This window comes from Panthera onca, chromosome B3 (genome assembly GCF_046562875.1).
Source record: "Panthera onca isolate mPanOnc1 chromosome B3, mPanOnc1 haplotype 2, whole genome shotgun sequence".
NCBI classification, from domain to species: domain Eukaryota; kingdom Metazoa; phylum Chordata; class Mammalia; order Carnivora; family Felidae; genus Panthera; species Panthera onca.
Genome location: NC_138344.1, coordinates 108,968,228 through 108,989,796, shown reverse-complemented (window position 1 = coordinate 108,989,796; position 21,569 = coordinate 108,968,228). Strand labels below are relative to the sequence as shown.

General features: G+C 42.1%; 1 protein-coding gene across 1 annotated transcript in view; it reads right to left on the bottom strand.

Moving 5' to 3' along the window:
* Nucleotides 1-18,354, bottom strand: part of RHOJ (ras homolog family member J) — an 86,222-nt gene extending 67,868 nt beyond the window's left edge. The window contains exon 1 of the mRNA XM_060620016.3: nucleotides 17,662-18,354. Coding sequence (XP_060475999.1) covers nucleotides 17,662-17,905 — 244 coding nt within the window. The 5' untranslated portion in view covers nucleotides 17,906-18,354. The remainder of the gene's footprint in view (nucleotides 1-17,661) is intronic.
* Between the last annotated feature and the right edge of the window lie 3,215 nt (nucleotides 18,355-21,569).

Below are 21,569 nucleotides of genomic sequence, written 5' to 3'. Positions count from 1 at the left end.
TAGGAGAAGCAACTTGGCAGAGGGGAGAAAAGCAGCTATTTTAAGGAGGGTATTCACAGCACCGAGAGACAGCAGAGATGGAGGAGGAAAGCTTGGGGGATTTTACTGCTTCAAGAGACCAAGCACAACAATATAGATACTTAGAGATAGGCGTAAGGCTAGATTCTTTGGTAAAAAAATTCCACTTCTGCCTTTTGAATGCCTACATCTTTGGTCCTTGAGGGACAGTGTGCATGAAGGAGGAAGGAGTTTGGCAGCCTTCTGTAATTCAGGCCACACTTGGATGTTTTCTGAGAACATGTGGTTCTCATGAAAAGAGCCTACTCTGATTTAACGGAACAGAACTCCAGCCCCTACTTTCAAACAGCACCTTCCCTGGGGAGTAGGATGGAGTTACCCAGTCAGAGACTCCAGGGACCAGGCATTCCTGTGCTTGTCTTCATCCCTAGAATACAAGAAATATTATGTTTCTGAGACTTGATGTTCAAATGAGAGAAAAGCAGGAATTTGGGGAGTAACAGGGGAGGATCACCATCTGTCCTGAAGGGAGGATCCCAGTGGATCTTAGTGGAAAAAGTACCAAGAGTTTGGGGCTGAAAGAACCCTGTCCTGGGAGAATTATGGAGAAAAATTTTGCTCAGTTTTCTCTTTCCAAAGATTGGACAGACATTGCTCAGGGGCAGACTTGCATTATTCCTTCTGAATCGCTGATTCATTCACCGAGGCAGAAATATGCAGTCTTTTCTGAGTTCTTTTACATCACGCTATAATTACCATAACTGAATTTCTATGATTCTCATATATACCATTAAAGTATTTCTAAAGTATTTTTTTTCCCTAATAAAGGACTAAATTTAAATAGTATTAGCATGAAATTTGGCAGCTTGTCAAGTTCATATACCACTGCCTTTCTCTTAGAAGATGTACATTCCCTTTCATGTAGAAGTCACTGTATGGAGGTTCCGTAGAGGGGGAGGAAACCTTCATGCACGTACCAAAGAAAAGTTTGAAATCCTTTAAAGAAGAAGTAGGAGGGGCTCCTGGGTGGCTCAGTCAGTTAAGCGTCTGACTTAGGCTCAGGTCACGATCTCATGGTTTGTGGGTTCAAGCCCTGCATTGGGCTCTGTGCTGACAGCTTAGAGCCTGGAGCCTGCTTCAGATTCTGTGTCTTCCTCTTTCTCTGCCCCCCCCCCCCCTTCCTCTATCTCTTAAAAATAAACATTAAGAAATTTTTTAAAAAGTAGAAGAACATGGGAAGACTAAATAAGAATGAAAACAATTTTCCTGAGGCTCTTTCTTGAGAATGTCATATATCTTTCAACAGCAGATTATTGATTTTAAGAACCTTGAAAACAAAAAAAAAATGTGCATTAAACCCTCTGAAGTCACCATTTTCAGATACTTTGCTTAAAGGTTGTAGGGTGTCCACTTACAAAGAAATAGAAAAATAGTAACAACTTTTAACGGACAAATAGATCACTCTGCGGGCTGATCCTTCTCACCCTCAGTATGCTTTATTTGGTGCTTTTTCTCTGGGCTCTGAGTTAATTGTAGGGTTTGTGGGAGTAAGCAGACATTGGCTGAAAATTGGAGCTAAGTGTCACTGTCAGTAGAATAGAAACTCTTTTCCTCCTGTCACAGGGAACAGGCATTGAAACTGTTCACGAGGTGGTAAAAGATGGAAAAGCTGAGGCAGTGATGTCATCAGAAAGGAAAACCACGGAGAGTTTACTAGATCCTTGTGACACTGAAAGCAAACAAAATGGGTTCTCAAATGTTGTGTAGATGCTTTGAAAGTCATGTTTCTGTTTGTTTCTGACTTCCTTCACTCCTTCACCACAGTAAGCTCCAACACTTGGACATCTAACCCTTGAAAGCTTGGAAATCATTTGAGGACCCACATACAGAACTAGGCGTGATGTGAAGTGATTTCTTTTCCTGTGTAGATTACTATAGTTAAGGTTAGTTGATGATGCAGTAGGGTCCGAAATAACTCATGATCTCTTGTAAGTATTCCAGGACTCCTATAGCTTAGAGCCTAAGATTCTCCCAGGATCCAGAAAAATCCACTGAGTGCTAGACTACCCTGGAATAGGATGTCTTTTGTGAAACTGAAATTCAATCTATGGTAATTGCTGAGGTTGCCAAATAGGATGTCTGGCTAAAGAAGCTTTTAATGTGTTAACTGGTAGGAACTAAATGAAGCATAAAAGTCATTCAGGATGATTTGTAGTCTATTGCATACTAAATCCTAGTAAGACTAGTGGATCTATTACAAGGAGAGGGTATTCAGTACTGTAAAACACAGCGATCTCTGGTAAACACAGGGAACCAAAGGTCTCCTGTAATACCAAAACATGTTTATTTAAACCTATGGAGCCGAGATTAATTTGGGGATTTGAAAAAATCTGGTATTTTGAAACTCTTAACACAATATTATAATACAGATAAACCTGGGAATAACTTAATAGAGGTTTATTAAAATGCTGGGAGAGAAATGTAGTACTCTCATATTGGTGACTTCAGTCCTTTACATTAGTCCGATTGACCTAACTTCATTTAAATAACAGGTGAAAAAGGAAACAAGATAGAAGACCTTGAAAAGATTTAGTTTAGACTTTTATATCCTGTTAGGACTGTACCTAACTATTTTGGTGAGATCTCCATTCCTACCAAACCATTACAAAAGCTACTGTGTGTCAGCTATGGATTTGAAATGCAAGTTATTCGCGATTGATGTAAACTGAATTTGTGAGAAGCTACCCATGAAAAATGGGGAAATACAAGGTCAGGTCTCTCTGAAAGGAGCTGGAAAGAGCTGGGTGTATTATATGAAAATTTCCTCCACTTTCAAATACATTAAAAGCCATCATTCTGAGGATGATACTACTAAGGATTTTTCCATCTTTGCTGAGCTTGAGTGAAAGTAGCTTCGATCTGCTGCCTGATGGATTCCGTTTATCTAAAAGGAAGGACTTGATAGGGAGAATTATTAAGAGGGTAAATGAACGGAATGAATAGCATTAAACCCCTACAGTAAAGTTTGTGCCTAATATTGACACTTAAGATTTAACATTAATCCTCTCTTTTGAAAAGTTCGGTTAAAAACATATTTACTGTTGAACATTCTTAAGGTTCGTATTTACCAGCTTGAACTATGGCAAGTGTCATGCAAAATTCATTTTGGTTGAGGAAAGAAGCATGTAGGGCTCACAGTACATGTGTATCCAACATGAGCAGAAAGGAGTCTTGGGGTGGGGGGAGAGAGAGAGAAGGAGAGAGAGAGAGAGAGAGAGAGAGAGAGAGAGAGGCCATAGCCAGTTTTCTTCTAATAACTCTCACTTTGACAAGTAAAATGCCTCATTATTTTTTTAAAGGTCTATTTACTTATTTTGGGAAAGACAGAGTGCACACATGAGCAGGGAAGGGGCAGAGAGAGAGGGAGAGAGAGAATCCCAAGCAGGCTCCGTGTTGTCAGTGCAGAGCCCAATGTGGGGCTGGATCTCATGAACTGTGAGATCATTAAAAAGCCTCATTATTAATATATACGAACATGTTCATTGCATTTCTTGCAAGCATATCAGCTGAAAATTAGTATACTTTCTAGCTACTGAACGATTACATTTTATAAGTATCAATCATAATTCCTAGGAGTTTTACACCCGTTATACATTTAGGAGATGATCGACTCACTGTTTTTCCTCATAACTAATCTCCTATCTGAAAAGAACGTTAAACAGCACATACTTTAAGGAATTAAGTTTTTCTTTTTGCCTCTAGTACATAACATCCTGAAAAACAGAGATAAAACAGAAATGCTTTATATAAATAGGAAAACAACTTTTTGCCTAGTTAAATCACTCAGAACTCACAAGATTGAAATTTGACCAGAACAAAATCTTTTGGATTTTTTTTCCCCAAGAAAAATAAAATTGCTTTATAAGTTCTAAACGAAGCCAATACAATATTTCTGAATGTATGTTTATGATGCTTAGGATACATCCTTTTAAGATGTGAGAAGATCAAATTTCAACACAGAAAATTATCCTGACTATTCACACAGAATGCTAACCTTAGTGTAAGTGCAGTGGTTAACACTGTGAGACTTTCAGGTGTCATTCATTCATTCATTCATTCAAGCAATCATTCAGTAGACATTTCTGAGTGTCTATTGTGTCCTAGGCTCATTCCCCAGCATTGAGACATAGAGTAAGCAAGACAGAAGGAAGCTTGCCATTGTGAAGTGTACATTCTAGAGGGAGACAAGAAATGGACAATTAAATAAATGAGATAGTAACTACAGAGGAAATAAGTAGGTCTCGAAAGGAAGCCCAATTGAATCAGAGTGGTTTGGCCTCACTGAAGAGATAACCTTCGAGCTGATAGGTTGGAATCCTTTCTGCCCGGTGAAAGGAGACTTTCACTACCTAGAGATGACGTGAGGCCCAAAGAAGATAGCAAAATAACCCAGGGCTTGCCTGGCACATATTACATACTTAGCTGAATAGCATTAGTGAATTACTGTTTTTATTAATCAACTGTAGACATGATTGCAAAAGGATTTGGAGGCAATTTTGCTCCCTATGTTGCATTCTGCTCAGGCCTCACAGAACATCGTTTCTCCCCTGTTGGCGAGGAGAAGTGCATTCTGAGGCTTGGCTTACGAATGTGTATTAGAACAGCTGGAGAAACTCCAAAGGAAGACTTGGTCCCCACTAGCAGCACTGTTTGTCAACTGGTTGACCCAGGAAGGGTGCCTGAGCCCCAATTCTGAAATTTCTGCCTCCCCCATAATTGACATGCTATCTCTTTCGGGAACCAGATTCTAGCCCAAGAAGTAGCCTTTCTGGACTCTCAGTGATTGCAGTTTAGGAGGTTTTCCATTTTTGTTTTTTCTCCTTTTTCCCAAATGTAGGTCAAAGCATGAAGAACAGAAGGATTGGCCAAGGGGAAACAGATGTTTATGTTCATTTCATAATCGTAGGGCTGGGTGGATATGGAAGAACAATAAATAGTGTCCAAGACATGCAGAGCTGCACCAAAAACCACCCCAAGGGTCCCAGGCTCCTTCCTGTTTTTCAAGACCCCTTTGCTTCTTCCCACGAGAGGAGGTGTTCTCTAATTTTCCCTCCATGAGGCTACTGAACGTCTTCCAGGCTGATGGTTGTTTTACAGACAGCAGGCTCTACGAACAGAGGTTCACAGTTGTGGGGCCACGTCAGTCACAGCCCAGGCTTTTCTCCCAGCAGCTGGTGCTGGGGCGCCTCAGTTTGCTTAGTCAGCCCCCTTTCTGCTGTTTTACAATTTCTACTCATCTCCGTTCTGAGCTCGGAGGCTCCCCTCCTCACCCCAGCCCTCTCCCATCAGCCCTTCTGATTCTCAGCCTTGTACGTTCTCTTTCTTCCACGGTCTCTCCGAGCCCCAGACTGAATTCTGAGGGCATATCTTTGACGAGAACACTCTAGTCCTCATTTAGGAATTTGCTACTTGTTTCTGAGAGGCTCTAAGGGCCTCTTCTGTTTTACACAATTTTCCCTGTTAGAAACTCCCAAGTCAAGAAATTATATATGTGGATATCTATTTTTAAGTTGCTTTTTAATGATTGATGTATTATCATGGAGTTATGCCTCTTAAACTGGATTTATCGGCATCTTTACAGTATAAAGAAAGGTTTTCTGAACTTGCTAAATTACATTAGATTGAACTACATGAACTTAGGAAATCCAAAAGATTTTGAACTGTAAAATGGCAGTTTAATAGAGTCCATCTAATAAGAAACACTTAGGATGCTTGTTGAAATTTATATCGACAGCTCTTTCTCTCAGTGGGTCTCATACAGCAGACTAAAACTATGGCATGGACTAAAGAATCTGCATTTTCAACAAGCAGGTTTTTCCGATGAGCTGGTACGTTTGGGAAATACAGGTATGTCATCTGTAGCTGAATAAACACCTAATTAAATATGGTGCTTAGGGCAATTCATATTGTTCATGTGGGTCTACTGTATTTAAAAAAAATTTTTTTTGAACTTTATTTACTGTTTGGGGGGGAGGGGCAGAGAGAGAGGGAGAGAGAGAGAGTCCCAAGCCGGCTCTGCACTGTCAGCACAGAGCCTGAGGTGGGGCTCGAACCCACAAACCGGTGAGATCATGACCTGAGCCGAAACCGAGAGTCGGACGCTCAACCGACTGAGCCACCCAAGCGCCCCATGTATTTTTTTACTTAAAGTATTTTTTTTTTAATTTTGAGAGAGAGAGAGAGAGAGGGCATGCACAAGCAGGGGAGGGGCAGAGAGAGAGAGGGAGGGAGAGAGAATTCCAAGCAGGCTCCCTGATGTCCACACAGAGCCTGACGCAGGGCTCAAACTCACAAACCATGAGATCGTGACCTGGGTTGAAATGAAATCAAGAGTCAGATGCTTAACTGATTGAGCCCCCCAGGCGCCCGGCCTATTGTAGCTGACGCGAGAAATGTCAACTTTGTGATTATGGCAAAGATTACTAAGTGTCCGTTAGCATCTGCTCACTTTTTCTTTGGGCATAAAGCTAACCTCTCTCGTAATAATGTGTGGACGAGGGTTTGGCTTCTCTCCAATGAGATGTGAACAGAAGTGGCGCATTCCACTTGTGGATCTGGCCCACACCGCCACTCCTGGCCTTCACTCCTCCGTATTCTGGGTACCAGCAGAGTCACAAGACAGAAAAAAGTTAATCCTTAATGGCCCCATGGAGCAGAACCATCTCATCAACCTGAACACTTGCCCAATCTGTTATCTGAGCAAGACACAGAATTCTCATAGTTTGAATCATTTGATGTTTGGGTCTGTTTGTTACAGCATCCTAGTCTATTGAGTGTGGTGTCATCATTACAAAAACCTAAAACAAATAGGGTGCTGTTGGCTGAGCTGTTAAGTGGCAGGTGGTAAGAAAACAGGATAGGCTGGAAAGACAGAGATCTAAGTTATCCTGTGGCAAAACTGTATTTTTGAAAAACTATTGTCTGTGAAGCCTGGAAGGTGAACAGTTCCTACAGAGCTTGTAGCATGTGAAGAAAAAATTGGGAAAAACCAGAACGTTCTTGTATGTTAATTGTTACTTACTGGGTTTAGCAAGGTGTTACAAGAAAGAAAAGAGCTGCATTGGTTGTTTTTTTCTAAGCAGAGTTTGATAGAACACAAATATTAATGGACTTAAAGAGCCCCTCGAGTAAAATTGATTATTTTTGGATTCCACAAATAGAAGATACAATTCCAAAAGGATTAGGGGGCACCTGGGTGGCTCAGTCAGTTGAGTGTCTGACTTTGGCTCAGTTAATGATCTTCTGGTTCATGAGCTCGAGCCCCACATGGGGCTCGCTGCTGTCAGAGCGACATCTGCTTTGGATCCTCTACAGAGGGTGCAAACTTCTTTCACTGCCGGCACAGGGGGTCTTCCCAACGTACACCCCTTCCCCTGCCCCTCCCCCGCTTGCGCTTTCTCAAAAATAAATAAACATTAAAAAAAAAAAAAGGATTTGAGCCATAAATGTCCATTTCTCTGTTTAAGCAAGAGAATCAGCTATGTGTCAAAGATCAGGTCCCTTGCATCTAAGCCTGCTGCTTCATATGGCCTCCCAGTAGCTATTGTTAATTTGAGAAAAAAGGGCATTGGCTACCAGAAGCAGACAAATGAAGACTGTTTAAGCATTACGTCTAAGAAAGACATACTTTGGTCTTGGATATGGTTACTGGTACACGGATATTACCAGAAACCTGGTAAATTTTTGAAAGAGTTGTGTGTCCAAAGAAATGCCAAACGTGGACTAGATATGCTTACAGCTGTGAAACAACACTGAGTCCCCCAAAACTGTACAAGCAAGAAGCAGGCTGTGAAAGTGTTACAGTCCCCAAGAAACACATGCGCCTAAAGGTCTAATTCAGATGTGTATCACAGAGGACGATGGATGAGGAAGAAGAACCTCCCAGACCTGAGCCAGGAAAAGCGGAGACTGAGGGATGAAGGAATTCCTCCCGGAGAATAGCATCAGGGTCAATTCAAGAAACTTCTTCCACTGCCAGCACAGGGAGTCTTCCCAATGTTTGCCATCAGGATTCTGTTATTGCTATGTGCCTCCCATTTTTTCCTTTTCTTTTTCCCTTTTTTAAAAATGTTTATTTTTGAGAGAGAGAGAGAGAGGGGAGAGAGAGACACAGAATCTGAAGCAGGCTCTAGGTTCTGAGCTGTTAGCACAGAGCCCGATGCGGGACTCAAACTCACAAATCGTGAGATCATGACCTGAGCTGAAGTCAGATGCTTAATCGACTGAGCCACCCAGGCACCACCCCCCCCCCCCCCGCCACCATTTTTTCCTTTTTTGAAGGGGTTTTGAATATTTTGGTTATTTCATCCCTGTTCCACCATTGTTTAAGGGGTGATTGTATAAATGGGACAGATACTGAATTTCCTATTGGACCACAAGGAGCCACATCTCCATCAAATGCAAAGAGCTGTGGAAAAAAAAAAAAAGAGTTGTGTATCATCCGCAAACACTGGGCTTTGACCTGGTGCAGTGACAGCGTGGGTCTCTGGGCAGTCCTTCTTTGGAAAAGGGCAAGCTTGTTTTACGTGTGGGAAACAGTGTGAAAGGATATTTCGTGGATGGAGAGGCTGATACAAGTGGAGATAGCTGGTTCCTACCGAAATCTATTCTTTCCGCTCTTGGGCATGTAGGAAGGCTTCATAGCCCAGCCTCTTTCAGCCTGAAGTGTGACCTGGTGACTAAGTTACAAGGCCTATGGAGTGTGACTGGAAATGATGTCTGTCACTTCCAGTCTTGGCCCAGAAAACTTTCCACTGAGTCTGTCCATGTTCTTTCTCATTAGGCTGGTTGGATGCAGATAGCGATGAGATCCCAAGGGATGGCAGGGTCACAAGATGGATGGAGCCTGGGTGTCTAAATGACTAAACAGAGGAAAGCAGCCTCACTGACTTGAATTACTCGCCCAGGACCATCACATTAGCAAGAAACATCCTGCCACGGTGTTAATCCCTTACATTTTTGGGTTAGCATACCCTAACTAACAGTGGCTTTTAGACTGATGTTATTAGCTACCGAACTCTACACTGCCTGTGTTGTTTGTTTACTGCTTCATGACCTCCACTTCCTCCATTACAAGTTATTCAACTTTGGGAAAATTGGTTAGTGTCTCCATGCCTGGATTTCCTCATCAGTAAAATTGGGAAAATAATACACCTCCCAGGGTCATTGTGAGGAAGCAATAAGCTGATGTGTGAAAACATCCCAAATATGCCTGAACCATAGCAAAGACTATGGAAGCGCAGAGCGACTGTTATTGTTGTTAATACATATACTAGTGGCATTTCAGTTTCATAAATAACACTACCACACTTCTTGTTGGGTCACACGTGGCCATAATGGGATTCATGCTCACCCTGGGAATGAAGAGTGCCAGAAATAAAAGCTGTCTTTCACAACCAAGACGAAACCGAGCGAATACACAGGAATCAGGTCCTTTTGTTTCATGAAAATTGGACACTTCCAAGAAGCTGGTAGACTTCAGAGCTTTCAGGAACAGTGCCAGGCCACTCTGTGACTCACAGTTGGTCTCTACTGAATTCATGATGGAATTATCCTGACTGCGTGACGGCCAGAGAGTTAACTGTTGGGATTCTGCTGACTCACCTAAGGGGTGCCATGGATTTCTGTATGGGGGGAAGTCAATTTTCAGCATAATATCAGAAGCTGTACCCTTACACCGAGAGCCTCCATCATAGACCCTTGCAATCTTGTGGTCAGGATTGATGAGGGATACTGTTTCTGTTGACTTTTCTTTCCTGCCCTTTCCCGAGAGGCCTTATATTTGTCACCCACCTTCATGCTGCCTCTGTAAAACAGGCTAAGTGTCTCCAAAACATAAACGTCCAATGTGCTGGGCCATCCCTGGGCCAAATTCGCTATTTGGCCCACACGAAGTGGGAGAAATGGCAGATTTTGGAAAAGCTATTCCAGAAATAAAATACCGTTTACCTGAAGCCCAACCTCAATGGGCAGGTAGGTAGTAAAGTTTATGAAGGGTTTCCTAGCCTGGAAGTGAAGGGAGTGAGGCCAGGCTATGTGGAATGAAATGTCTTGGTCACAGGGAGCCTGTCCGCTGAAGCCTGGACTGGTCTCCCTCCTTGGCTTGTTGCCAGCTAAAACTGGAATGCGGGAGGTCTGGGAATGGCAGATGTGGTGTCCAATGCTGAGGGCATGGTTTTTCTTGGGTCACAGAAACTTAATTTTCTTTATCCCTCTTCTATCTTTTTTTATGCCAAAGAGCATGCGGCTCATAATTGACCATCTCTGCAGCATGCTTTGCCTTTCGGAGTGTAATTTGCACCCTTGAAGCCTCTGAATGTGCTTGCTTTCATAAGCATCTCAGTGTAGACTGTGGGAGGAACTGTCTGTATAATTCCTGCCACTGCGCCTTTGGTGTGGCCTCCAAGGGTCCAGAAAAAGCATCGGCTATACATTACATCACCTCAAAAAGAGACCTTGGGGGGTTGGATATCTATAAGATTTTGTGGGGTTTTTTTCTATGTTTATTTATTTATGTTGACAGAGAGGGAGACAGCACAAGTGAGCACAAGTGGGGGCAGAGAAAGAGAGAGAGAGAGAGAGAGAGAGAGAGAGAGAGAGAGAGAGAATCCCAGGCAGACTCTGTGCTGTCAGTGCAGAAACAAGCTTGGGGCTCAGTCTCAGGAACTGTGAGATCATAACCTGAGCCGAAATCAAGAGTCGGCTGCTCAGCTGACTTAGCCACCCAGGTGCCCCAAGACTTCATGTTTTTGAGCATCACTGCATTTAGAAGGAACAGAGTGAGTGATTCCACTGGTCCATTCATGTCTCCTCTTACACAAACTTCTTTTATATTTTCGTCTAAGGTTAAAATCCTGGTAATTCATTTCATAGTCCCATGAGAGTTGTTTCAGGCTTCCTTTTGGCTTACAGAGAATGAATCTCATCCGTTCTCTAGAGACTCTCAGGTGTCTTCAGAAAAAACAACAGAGAAACTCCTGAGTAAATATTCACAAATGGGCAGAACTATGTCACAGACCTTTATAGGCCTGGGGCTTTGCTTTTATTCACTTTCTATTATTTTATGTTATTCCTTCCTGCCCCTCTGTGGATTGGACATAGCTTCCCCTCTTGATCTGGCCATTAAGGCCAGGTGGTGATTGAGTCTATCTTGGACTGATCACCATTTAATTTCTGGAAAAATTAGACTGGACTTCCAGCTCTCTGTGAAAACAACTTTCTTTTACATCTTACTCAGCTGATAGAGCAATGAGATTTTCCCTTCTTTCCATAAATCATGTTAACTTCCTGCATAGGTGCCTGGATTTGGAAATAGTGACTTCAAAAATGAGTCTTGAAACACAGGTAGTTTTTGACAAACTCTAGGAGGGGTGGGCGACAGAAGAAAGAGCCACAGACAAAATCAATTCTAAGCCAGAGGATGATGGAAATGGTGAATGAGGTACACTGTGAACAGGCTTCAACCCGATCAGGCTTATTTGACACACCCATGTAGATAAACATACAACCCATGGACATAATCTAACTCAACACACAATCTAACTAAATGCAAAATGGAGGTGTTATCCCTATGTCATATGTTATGTGAAACATCACTTGATAATAATTTACCAGTGAGGGGGGCGGGGAGGGAGGGTGTGGTCTGTTGCAAAACTCAAAGTTCAAGATAAGATAAAGATATGAGGGAAGAAGAAATGTGATTGTTCCATGGTGAGCTGTGAAAGCTCTAAATGTTGTTAGGAATTCTTGAGTCATCCTAGAAGGGAGTAGGAAGCAAGGCCCAGAGATGTTTCTCAGGCTCACTTGTAGAAAGTATGAGTGGTCCTACCTACCTTCATCCCACTGCTCCCAATTTTTAGTCCTAGCCCTTAGTTGAACTTGGGGTTACTCTGAAACATGTTCTATATATAAGAACTATAAGTCTTGGAGGTAGCCATCCAAAATTTAGGTAGGCTTTTAACTATAATGCATATGGAACAATTTTCAGCTCATCTGCTTCCAAATGAAATGTACACATTGCAGAGTTACATTATTCAACAGCTGTGACAATGGCCACTTAGGTCAAGAAAACTCAACGCTATGTTACAATTCCAGTAGAGATAAAATGATACTTAAAATGTGAACAAAACAGTCCAAAAATAGAATAAATGTAATTAATTTCCAAACATGTTCATTCCTAAAGATCGGACAAGCAGTTTATTCGTTTATTCAGCCACGTTTCAATGGGCCAGAAATTACCTAAGCACTGGAGGCACAAAGATGACTAAGACATACTAATTCATTTATGCAATAACTATCTATTGAGAATCTACTGTATGTTGGGCTCTGCTTTAAAAGCTGGAGACAGAGCAGTGAACAAGACAAAGTCCTTGCCCTCACGGAGTTTAAATTCCAGTATGGGATAAAAACAGCAACCAAATAAATGTAAGGGTGATGCCAGGTGGTGTGAAACGTTATGAATAAAGATGTAGCAGTATAAGTGGTTAAAGAGCGACTCTGTGTGTGTGTGTGTGTGTGTGTGTGTGTGTGTGTGTGTTTGTGAATGTGTTCAATAATGTGGTCAATTGAAGCTGAAGAGGATCTGGGGGAATAGTGTTAGGCTGGGGGAAGGGCAAGTGTGAGGTCTTCAAGGAAAGTGGGATATCGGTGTGTTTGAGGGATACCAAGATGGCTAGTGTGGCTAGAGCAGAAATACTGAAGAGGAGAGTGTGGCGGTAACAGGGACCAAGTCAAGTCATGGAGTGCCTTGTAGACCATGATAACTGACGGGGTCTGAGTGTGAAGGGATTGGAGGATTTGGGCCATGGATAGCCCCCCTTCCGGCTGTGTGGGGAACTGACAAGAGGAGGGCAAGTTTCGAAGCAGGGAAGTGAGAGGTGAGCACACTAGCTTAGATGAGAAATGAGGTGAGTTGGACAAGAGTGAAGCAATGTAGGTGGCGAGAAGTGATGGCACTTAAGATGTATTTTGAATGTTGCGCTGATCGGCAGTAGTAACAAAGAAATAACAGTATTAACAGAGTAATAACAAATGGTTTGAATGGAGAGGGTGGGGGGTATTGTCATAGGATGAAAGGAGTCAAGTGTAATACCAAAGTTTTTGTTCTAAGCAACTGGGTGGAAGGTAGTGGTCGTGTATTTGCACGGGGAAGACTAGGGGAGGAATAGATGGGAGGAGTTAAAGAATTTTGTTTTAACAGTTTGAGAAATTAGATGTTATTATATATTCAAATGGGCAGCTGGATATATGAATCTGAGTCTCAGGGCCAGAGATATAAACTGGGGAGTCGGTGGCATATAAATAATATTCAAAGCCATGAGACTAGATACAACCAACTTAGGCATGAGCAAAATAGGGAAGGGAACTGAGGGGCCGAACACTGAGGTGTGCCAACATATAATGGGGGGGAGGAGATGGGGCAGGCGGCAGAGGAGATGGACAGAGATTTGCCAAGCGAGGGGAATAAAAGCCAGGAGAACCTGTTATCCCAGAAACCAAGCAGAGAGATAGTAATTAGCCATAAAAAAAGCCTCCAAGCCATCTAGTAGATGATGACTGAGAACTGACTGTGGGATTTGGCAAGACACTACCCTCTCTCTCAGGAGCTCAGAGCACGGTGGGAGTGGGGAACACAAGGAAACAGACAAATTGCTCTGCATGGTTGAAGTCGTTCGTCTTCTACAAAGTAAACACCTTTCTGGAGATAGGTTGAAGATGGAACAAGGAGCTCTCCTTATGCAGTCAAGGAAAGATGCCTGGAGGAGACGTACATTTGGGTGGAGGGAAAATAACTAAGATTCAGAAAACGTAAAAAAAAAATTTTTTTTCTAACTGGTTGTTAACTTTTTTTCATAAGGACTCATGCAAAACTGAGATTTCCCCTCCCAATTTAATATCCCACTACTATTACTCCATGCATATTTGTCAATTATCGATACATGTGATAACTGTATTATAAGACAATACATGCATTTAACACATCCTACTCCATTTGATGGATACCACTAGAATTATGGTTTTCTTTGTTGAAGTCTTAGTTACATTTTAATTTCCTTTCATAACTGTGTGCAAGTGTAGAAAACTTATTCTTTCTTTTTTTTTAAAATAACTTTATTTATTTTTGAGACAGAGAGAGACAGAGCATGAGCAGGGGAGGGGCAGAGAGAGAGGGAGACACAGAATCTGAAGCAGGCTCCAGGCTCTGAGCTGTCAGCACAGAGCCCGACGTGGGGCTCGAACTCACAGACTGTGAGATCATGACCTGAGCTGAAGTTGGACACTCAACCGACTGAGCCACCCAGGCGCCCCGAGAACTTATTCTTAATAATAGTAGCTGCTAGGTACCTAACACTTATCATGTGTGAGGCACTGTTCTAAGAACTTCGCATGTATTATTTATTTTGCCTCACCAACACTCCTAATGCCTTTATGGTCCTTTTTTTGTCCATTTGTGATAATTAAGGCACAGAAAGGCTAAATAACTTGTTCAAGGCCGCACGGCAATGGCAGTGCCCGTGTTGGAAGTGGGCTGTCTGGCTTCAACGCCCCCCATCCTGAGTGGTATGCTTCATACCCTTCTTGTTATATGTCCACTTTCCTGGGATGGGCCACTGTTATGGAAAAATCTTCAAGGGACAGGCTCTCTTTGACTTGAACTGCGTTTTTCTTCTCTTTATTTTTTTTGTGTTTTAAGTTTATTTATTTTGAGAGAGCGAGAGAGACAGAGAGAGAGAGGGAGAGGGAGAGAGAGAGAACGCACATGAACAGGGAAGGGGCAGAGAGGCAGGGAGAGACAGAGAGAGAAAGAATCCCAATCAGGCTCTGCACTGGCACACGGGACTCGAACTTACCAACGCTAAGATCATGACCTGAGCCGAAATCAAGAGTTGGACGCTTAACCAGCTAAGCCACCCAGGTGTCCCTTGAACTGCAGTATTTTAAAGACTCAGTAATTCAGTTGCTGCTTGTCCTTTCAGAATGGGCCAGTAGGACCCAGGGACAGGGTACTGGATACTTTTCCACATGGGGAAGACAGCATTAGTTCTTTGACAATTGACTGAAGGTTTTCATGTAACTGCATAAGGATTTACATTCAATTAGCTCACATATGGGAAGGGTAGTGGTAAAAGGAGCGTGTCTTTATGATGGGGAAGATTTCTTTATGAATGGAAACGTTCACTTCATTGTGACCCTAGATGTATGAGGCTCATGTCTTCATTTCCTTTATAACCTAACTGAAAGCCTGTGAGATGACTGTGTACCTAGAAAGGTACAGAGTGTAAATCAAAGTAACAGTGTTTGGGAATGTCTACTACGTGCAAAGTATGGCTTTGGGTAAAGTGACTGTGATTTCCTGAGAGGTAAAATCATAGAGTAGCCAAAATCTTTAAGATGCTTCGATGTTCAACTGGGTGTTATACATAGGGGATGAGTCACTGGAATCTACTCCTGAAATCATTGTTGCACTATATGCTAACTAACTTGGATGTAAATTAAAAAAAAAAAAAGATGCTTTGATGCTCACATAACAGTAAGTGTATACACAATTGAAATATAAAATAACTTGGTCCTAGTGGAAACTGGTGGTAGTTCAGCCTTTGCTTGATCTCTAATATTTTTTTATAGCTTGACTTTATCTCTACAGTTGGTTTTGTCTTCTTTCTTCCTTATACTGGACTGATAATTAGTTCAACCAATAGATGGGGATCAGGATGCGTCATTTTCAAAAGCACTTAAGCCTCTCCCTTTAGTATATTTTGGGCCCTTCCTTTGATCTAAAAGTTGTTGAAATTAGGTACCAGCCAGTTTTTCTTTCCTGGCAGAAAGAAGGTGTCGAATAAAAAAACCTTTGCTAAGAAGTTCACATCTTAGTAACTTACTTAAGTCCCAGACCTCTTAATTTTATTAGTTTCTTTTTTCTCCGCATAAAAGTTTTCCTGTTCTCTTTATTCTGTTCTCATTAAAGTGTTCGTCTCTTGGCATAGTCATATTTTCAGAAAAACTTAAGGGAATCAGCATGAAAATTTGCTCTTAATTTTCACAAATATAGAAAAACCTTCTGGGAAGTGGATACTATTTTCACTGTGATTCTCTATCTGCTATGTAGTATTGTCATAAACCATGTAAATATAGGCGAAGGGTGGGACTTAGGTGATTGTTTAGCTGTGGAAAAGAAGCTACTTCCTCTAGAAAGAGGATTTCAAATGGCCACATAGCAAAGCCAACATTCACACAGGTTTCCTGTGTCACTTCCCCCCCCTGCTGAACCTGACCCAAAGCCAAGGTGAAGGAAGGGAAATTTTCCTCTTGTGAAATCTCAAATCTTTGATAACTCACCAACCTGATCACTCTGTTGAAAAAAGTTGTAAAATTAGGCTACTGTAAACTTGAAGAATTTCATGAACTTGCTTTTGAGAAACAATAAGGTTTGTTTTGGAAATTAAGAGAAAAAGAAAATGGAAAAATTGAGATCAGTTATCACATTGACAAATACACCTACAGACTTTAGAACATTAAAAAAAAAAAAAAAAACACCAAACAATTAAGTTGTGGCTACAGTATTTTAACTGTCATGCCTTCAAATATTTTGTGTCCGATTTGATCCTTTCTGGATATACTTTAAAATGATTCAAATTTTATTTTTATCTTCATTTTTACTTTAAAAACATATTCATTACAGATGTTTCTTTTAATTCAAGATACAGATTGCCTAATAGATATTTAAAATCTTTTAATACTCCCCCATCTATAACCCTGGGAACATAAAAGTACAATAGTACATCACCAAATGAATTCATTAGAAAAATGAGTGTTCTAATGTTTGTTAATCTTACCATTTCATTTATGAAATGGCATGAGGTAAATATATGAAAAGTGGCAAAAATACCTCTCTCACCAGTTGTGTGGTTAGTGGTAACTTTCTTTTTTCAATCAAATCGGACACAAAATATTTTAAGGCATGACAGTTAAAATACTGTAGCCACAACTTCATCGGTTTTTTTTTTTTTTGAACGTTCTAAAGTTTGTAGGTGTACTTGTCAATGTGCTAACTGATCTCAATTTTTCCATTTTCTTACTTTTTCTCTTAATTTCCAAAACAAATCTTGTTTCTCAAAAGCAAGTTCATGAAATTCTTCAAGTTTACAGTAGCCTACGTTTTTCTTTTTTCTTTCTTTCTTTCTTTCTTTCTTTCTTTCTTTCTTTCTTTCTTTTTTTTTTGGTGAAAAAGTTGTGTTGCGATTGCACTACATTTTAGAACGTTCACATAAAAAGTTATTAACTCTTCAGGCCAACGTTGAGTAAGATCTCCCGCCCCAAAGCCTGGAGGAGCAGTTCAGGGTAGTTTCCCAGTGTTACTCATTTGATTGAAGTGGGGGGGAAAAGTTTTGGATACGAAGGGATGCACAAAGTGTCCTAAGAGTTGCAGCAAAGCCCTCGGCCATGGGTTCCGCCCCGCTGTGGGGCCACCGCCGGGCCCGCGCCCATCAGTGCCCCTGGAAATCAAGCAGGCCCCTCTGCGGTTGGGGTGTCGCCGCCCGCATCTTCCCCGCGTGTGCAGGGACTGGCTCCCGCCCCTCCTCTTACCTGCATAGTGGTCGAACACAGTGGGCACATATTCCTCTGGGAAGGCGTCGTTGGCGTAGCTCATGAGCAGGCAGGTCTTCCCCACGGCGCCGTCGCCCACCACCACGCACTTCAACATCTTCTTCTCCTCCGTGCTCCTGCAGCCGCAGCCGCTGTCATCTCCCTCCTCGCAGTTCATCCTGGCGGCTCCAGCTGCTGTGACCCTGCAGCTGCTGTTCCTTCTCCTGCCTCTCCCAGAGCCCATGGAGCGCGGGAAGCGAGTGGCAGGCTCCAGATCACGCTGCCTTCCTTAGGTTGCCTTGGATTCCACAGACCTGTCCCAGGCGGCTGGCACCTGCCCTCGTGCTTACCATACTGGCCAAGAAAGGTGGCGCACGTTGGGGAGAACGATTAAAAGCACGTGTCCCCTTTCCCTACAGTTTGAGTTAAGAAACCCTCATTTTCTCCGAATTCTAGGGGCTTCCTGGCAGTCTAGAAATTTCAACAGCCCAAGGGTTTCGCTGTGCTCTTCCAGACGGCCGCAGTTCTGCTAATCTACCCCCCCCCTTTTCCACTTTACATCTAACATGGAGGAAAGCTGGGCTTTTTAATGGAGTTTTCCCCTTGCTTCCTCCAGCTTGCGGAGTATCAGGAAATCATGGGTTTCCTGCTGCATTCCATATTAGGCTCAGTGGGCTGGGGAAGGCTGCAACAATGGGAGCTCTGTGTGTGTGTGTTTGTACTTGCGGGGAACGCAGCCAGGGCATGGAGCGGGGAAAACACTAGGGGTCCCACTGCAGACTCAAGCTGTCAGACTTCCTGTTTCATCTGCTGCTGGGGAGGCTGTTTGCCTGGGGCTGGCTGGGAAGAAGCTGACGAAAGATGGAAACTGGAGAGCGCTGTCTGCCACAGAAACAGAGGGAATGGTTTAAGTGAGCAGAGAGAACCACACCAGCCGTTGTGGGATAACATATGACATCATCCCTCACTGAGTCACCAGAGAAAAGCTCTGCAAATTAAAAATGGACAGTTCTTCACGTACCTACAGGAGAAACCTCAAGCATTTCATCCCGGCAACAGAGAAGAAAACCTTCCAGAAGTGCATTGTTTCAGAGGGAAACGTTCTTATGGATCATAGCTATGATGTGAGCGATCAGGTTTATGAGCTGCCACATTTGAGCACAACGCTCCAGCGGGTATTCCAGACACAGACATCTTTATGGTTGTAGCACCTAAGAAATCAACCAGATGTGAGACGTTTGCATCTTCTTATTAGCGAATAAACACACATGTGCTTGGCTCACACTCTTGGAAACAAGAGTATATGGGAAGGCTTTATTGGTTTGCTTCGGGTCCCCAAATGCTGCTTTTGCTTGGAAGGTTCCCTCTGTGATTTACTCCTTTCCCCTTGGGTCAGCTTGGCTCTCTTCCATTATAAAGGAGCCATTGGCAGCTAATTTATTTGTCTATCGGGTTGCTCAGAATGAAGCCCCTTTGAAGCCCTGTGTTTGATTAATGTACTTGGTCTTAGAGAAGATGTGGAACTCTGCAAATGATTTTGACAAATAGATCAAGTACTTTTTTTTATGGGGGAATTGGTTTCTTTGAGATTCGTGAGCACTTATTTTCAAGCAATTTAGATCATCCAATTGATTTGGGAAGGTTTTTTTTGTTATTTTATGGAGGAGATGGGAGAGAAGTCTACTTTAATTGGTGGCTAACTATAATATATACAATGTAATAATATATCATATAGAATATGTAGCATTATAGTGTGTGTGTATATATATATATATAATTTTACATACACATATATATGCTGCAGTGTAACAGATATAGCTACAAATTTCTTCTGTTTTGGATTATAGTAACATTCGCCATAGTGTTCAGGATCCCGATAGTTTTTTCCTAGGCTGTGTTGCCATAACAAACAACTCCCAAACCTCAATTATTTAAAGTAACACGTGTATTTCTTGCTCGCATTGTTATCTATTTTGCATATTTTTGTCATGCTCATTCAGGGAGCTAGACTGGTGGAGCAGCCACATTGAGAACATTGATGATCACCTTGGCAGAGGAAGAAATTAATGTGGTCAAGTGGCATTGGTTCCTAAAACTTCCTTCTCAAGGTGACATTTCTGCTCGCATTTGTTGACCAAAGCATATCACGTACCCTTGCTAGGTTCAACAGGGTCAGAAGTATAATCCTACCATGTGCCAGGAAGGAGGGAGCCAAATACTGGTGAACAGCCTGAAGAGTTTAGAGGTAGTTTTAGGTAAGAGAGATAGTTTGGTTGGTTGAGGTTATGCTAGCAGCACAAAAGCTGAATTCTTTGTGTTGAGTGTCGTGAGGGAGCATTTGAAGGCACCTGTGACTGCATGTGATTTATATAATTTTATTTTCATTGGTCTACCGGAAACATCCGGCATATGGGATAATAAAAGGGCAACTTGAAAACTTATGTTTTTCTTCCAGAAAAAAAACCTCAAGTGTGAGGGTGGCCTCCAAACGAGTCTATGCAGGTAAATGAGTGATTGACAGTGTTAAGAACCCCAAACTGAAGATGAACAAGGGCACTTGAGCACACACTGTGCTGATGTGTGTTTGGCAGAACTTTGAAGGGGTTCTGACTTTGAGCTCGTCCCTGAGATCAGGCGGTAAATATGGCATGGAGTAAATATTCCCTTCAAATATGGAGTTCTCGAACAACGGCTGCCCAGCCTGCATTCTTACGCTACAGATAGGCCTTGGCCCACTGAACATGTGGCCTAAGAGAAAACTGAGAAGTTGGAGTGGGTGAAATTTAGTCACATCTGTGTATAACCTAAACCTTATGCCATCAGACACAGATATTTAACTTCATGCCAATTGCTATGTGACTACAAATTGGGACATTTAAGAGACTGGAAGCTGCCAGTTGTGGTCCTTTATCTCTAACTCAAGGGATGGGTACATCTGTCAGATCCAATTGTATGCAAGGATGGGGCATGGCTATTGAGAATGTTGGCTGTGTTTCTCAAAACAAACTTGTTTCTTCACTGTTTGCTGCTCCCAAATTGAATATTTATTTAAAAAAAATGTTTGAGACATCCTATGGAAAATGGCAAAAAAGTTAAAAATGTAATAGTCTGATGATTATATGGATCACACTGTGCATGTGAGAATAAATCTTTTTAAATATCGAAAGACTGACCTGAGCCAGAGTAACAGAATTTAAAGAAAGAAAAGACAATTTAGCCTCGTTCTTCTAGGGTCCATGAGTCCACAGAACTGTGACTCCTTCCTTGTCCAGGTAGAATGGTCAAGAACATACTTTAATTCCAAAATTTGTAGTTATGAATTTACAAGTGGTATGAAAACCATTTGCTGACACGTTCTCAACCAGATGCCTGTGCTCTAAGGATCTTGGGCCATTTGAATGATCGAGTGGTGGTTTCGTAGCCATTAATTATTGGTTTACCTCCAGCACCAAGTTCACACAAACTTACCAGTACGTGGTGAAATTTTGTTGGGCGATATTTCCTGCTTTTTCTGAGATCTCAATTCCTTGGCTCCCTCTTGTACTCCGGGCTTTGGCTTCACATGAATTTTCCCAAGTGCCAACAGAGCACTTTTGCCAAAATTTCTGACTCTTCTGATTGCTTTCAGTTTTAGTATGACTTTAATAAAACTGGCCAGAATTTTCTCCCCTATTTTTTTTTCTTTTGTGCTTGAAACTACAAGTTGCACAGGGAAATAAGGCAATCGGAGCAGATATTCTTTTTTTTTTTTTTTTTTTTTTTTTTAACATTTATTCACTTTTTGAGAGACAGAGAGTGTGAGCAGGACAGGAGCAGAGAGAGAGGGAGACACAGAATCCGGAGCAGTCTCCAGGCTCTGAACCGATGGCAAAGAGCCTGATGCGGGGCTCGAACTCACAAACTGTGAG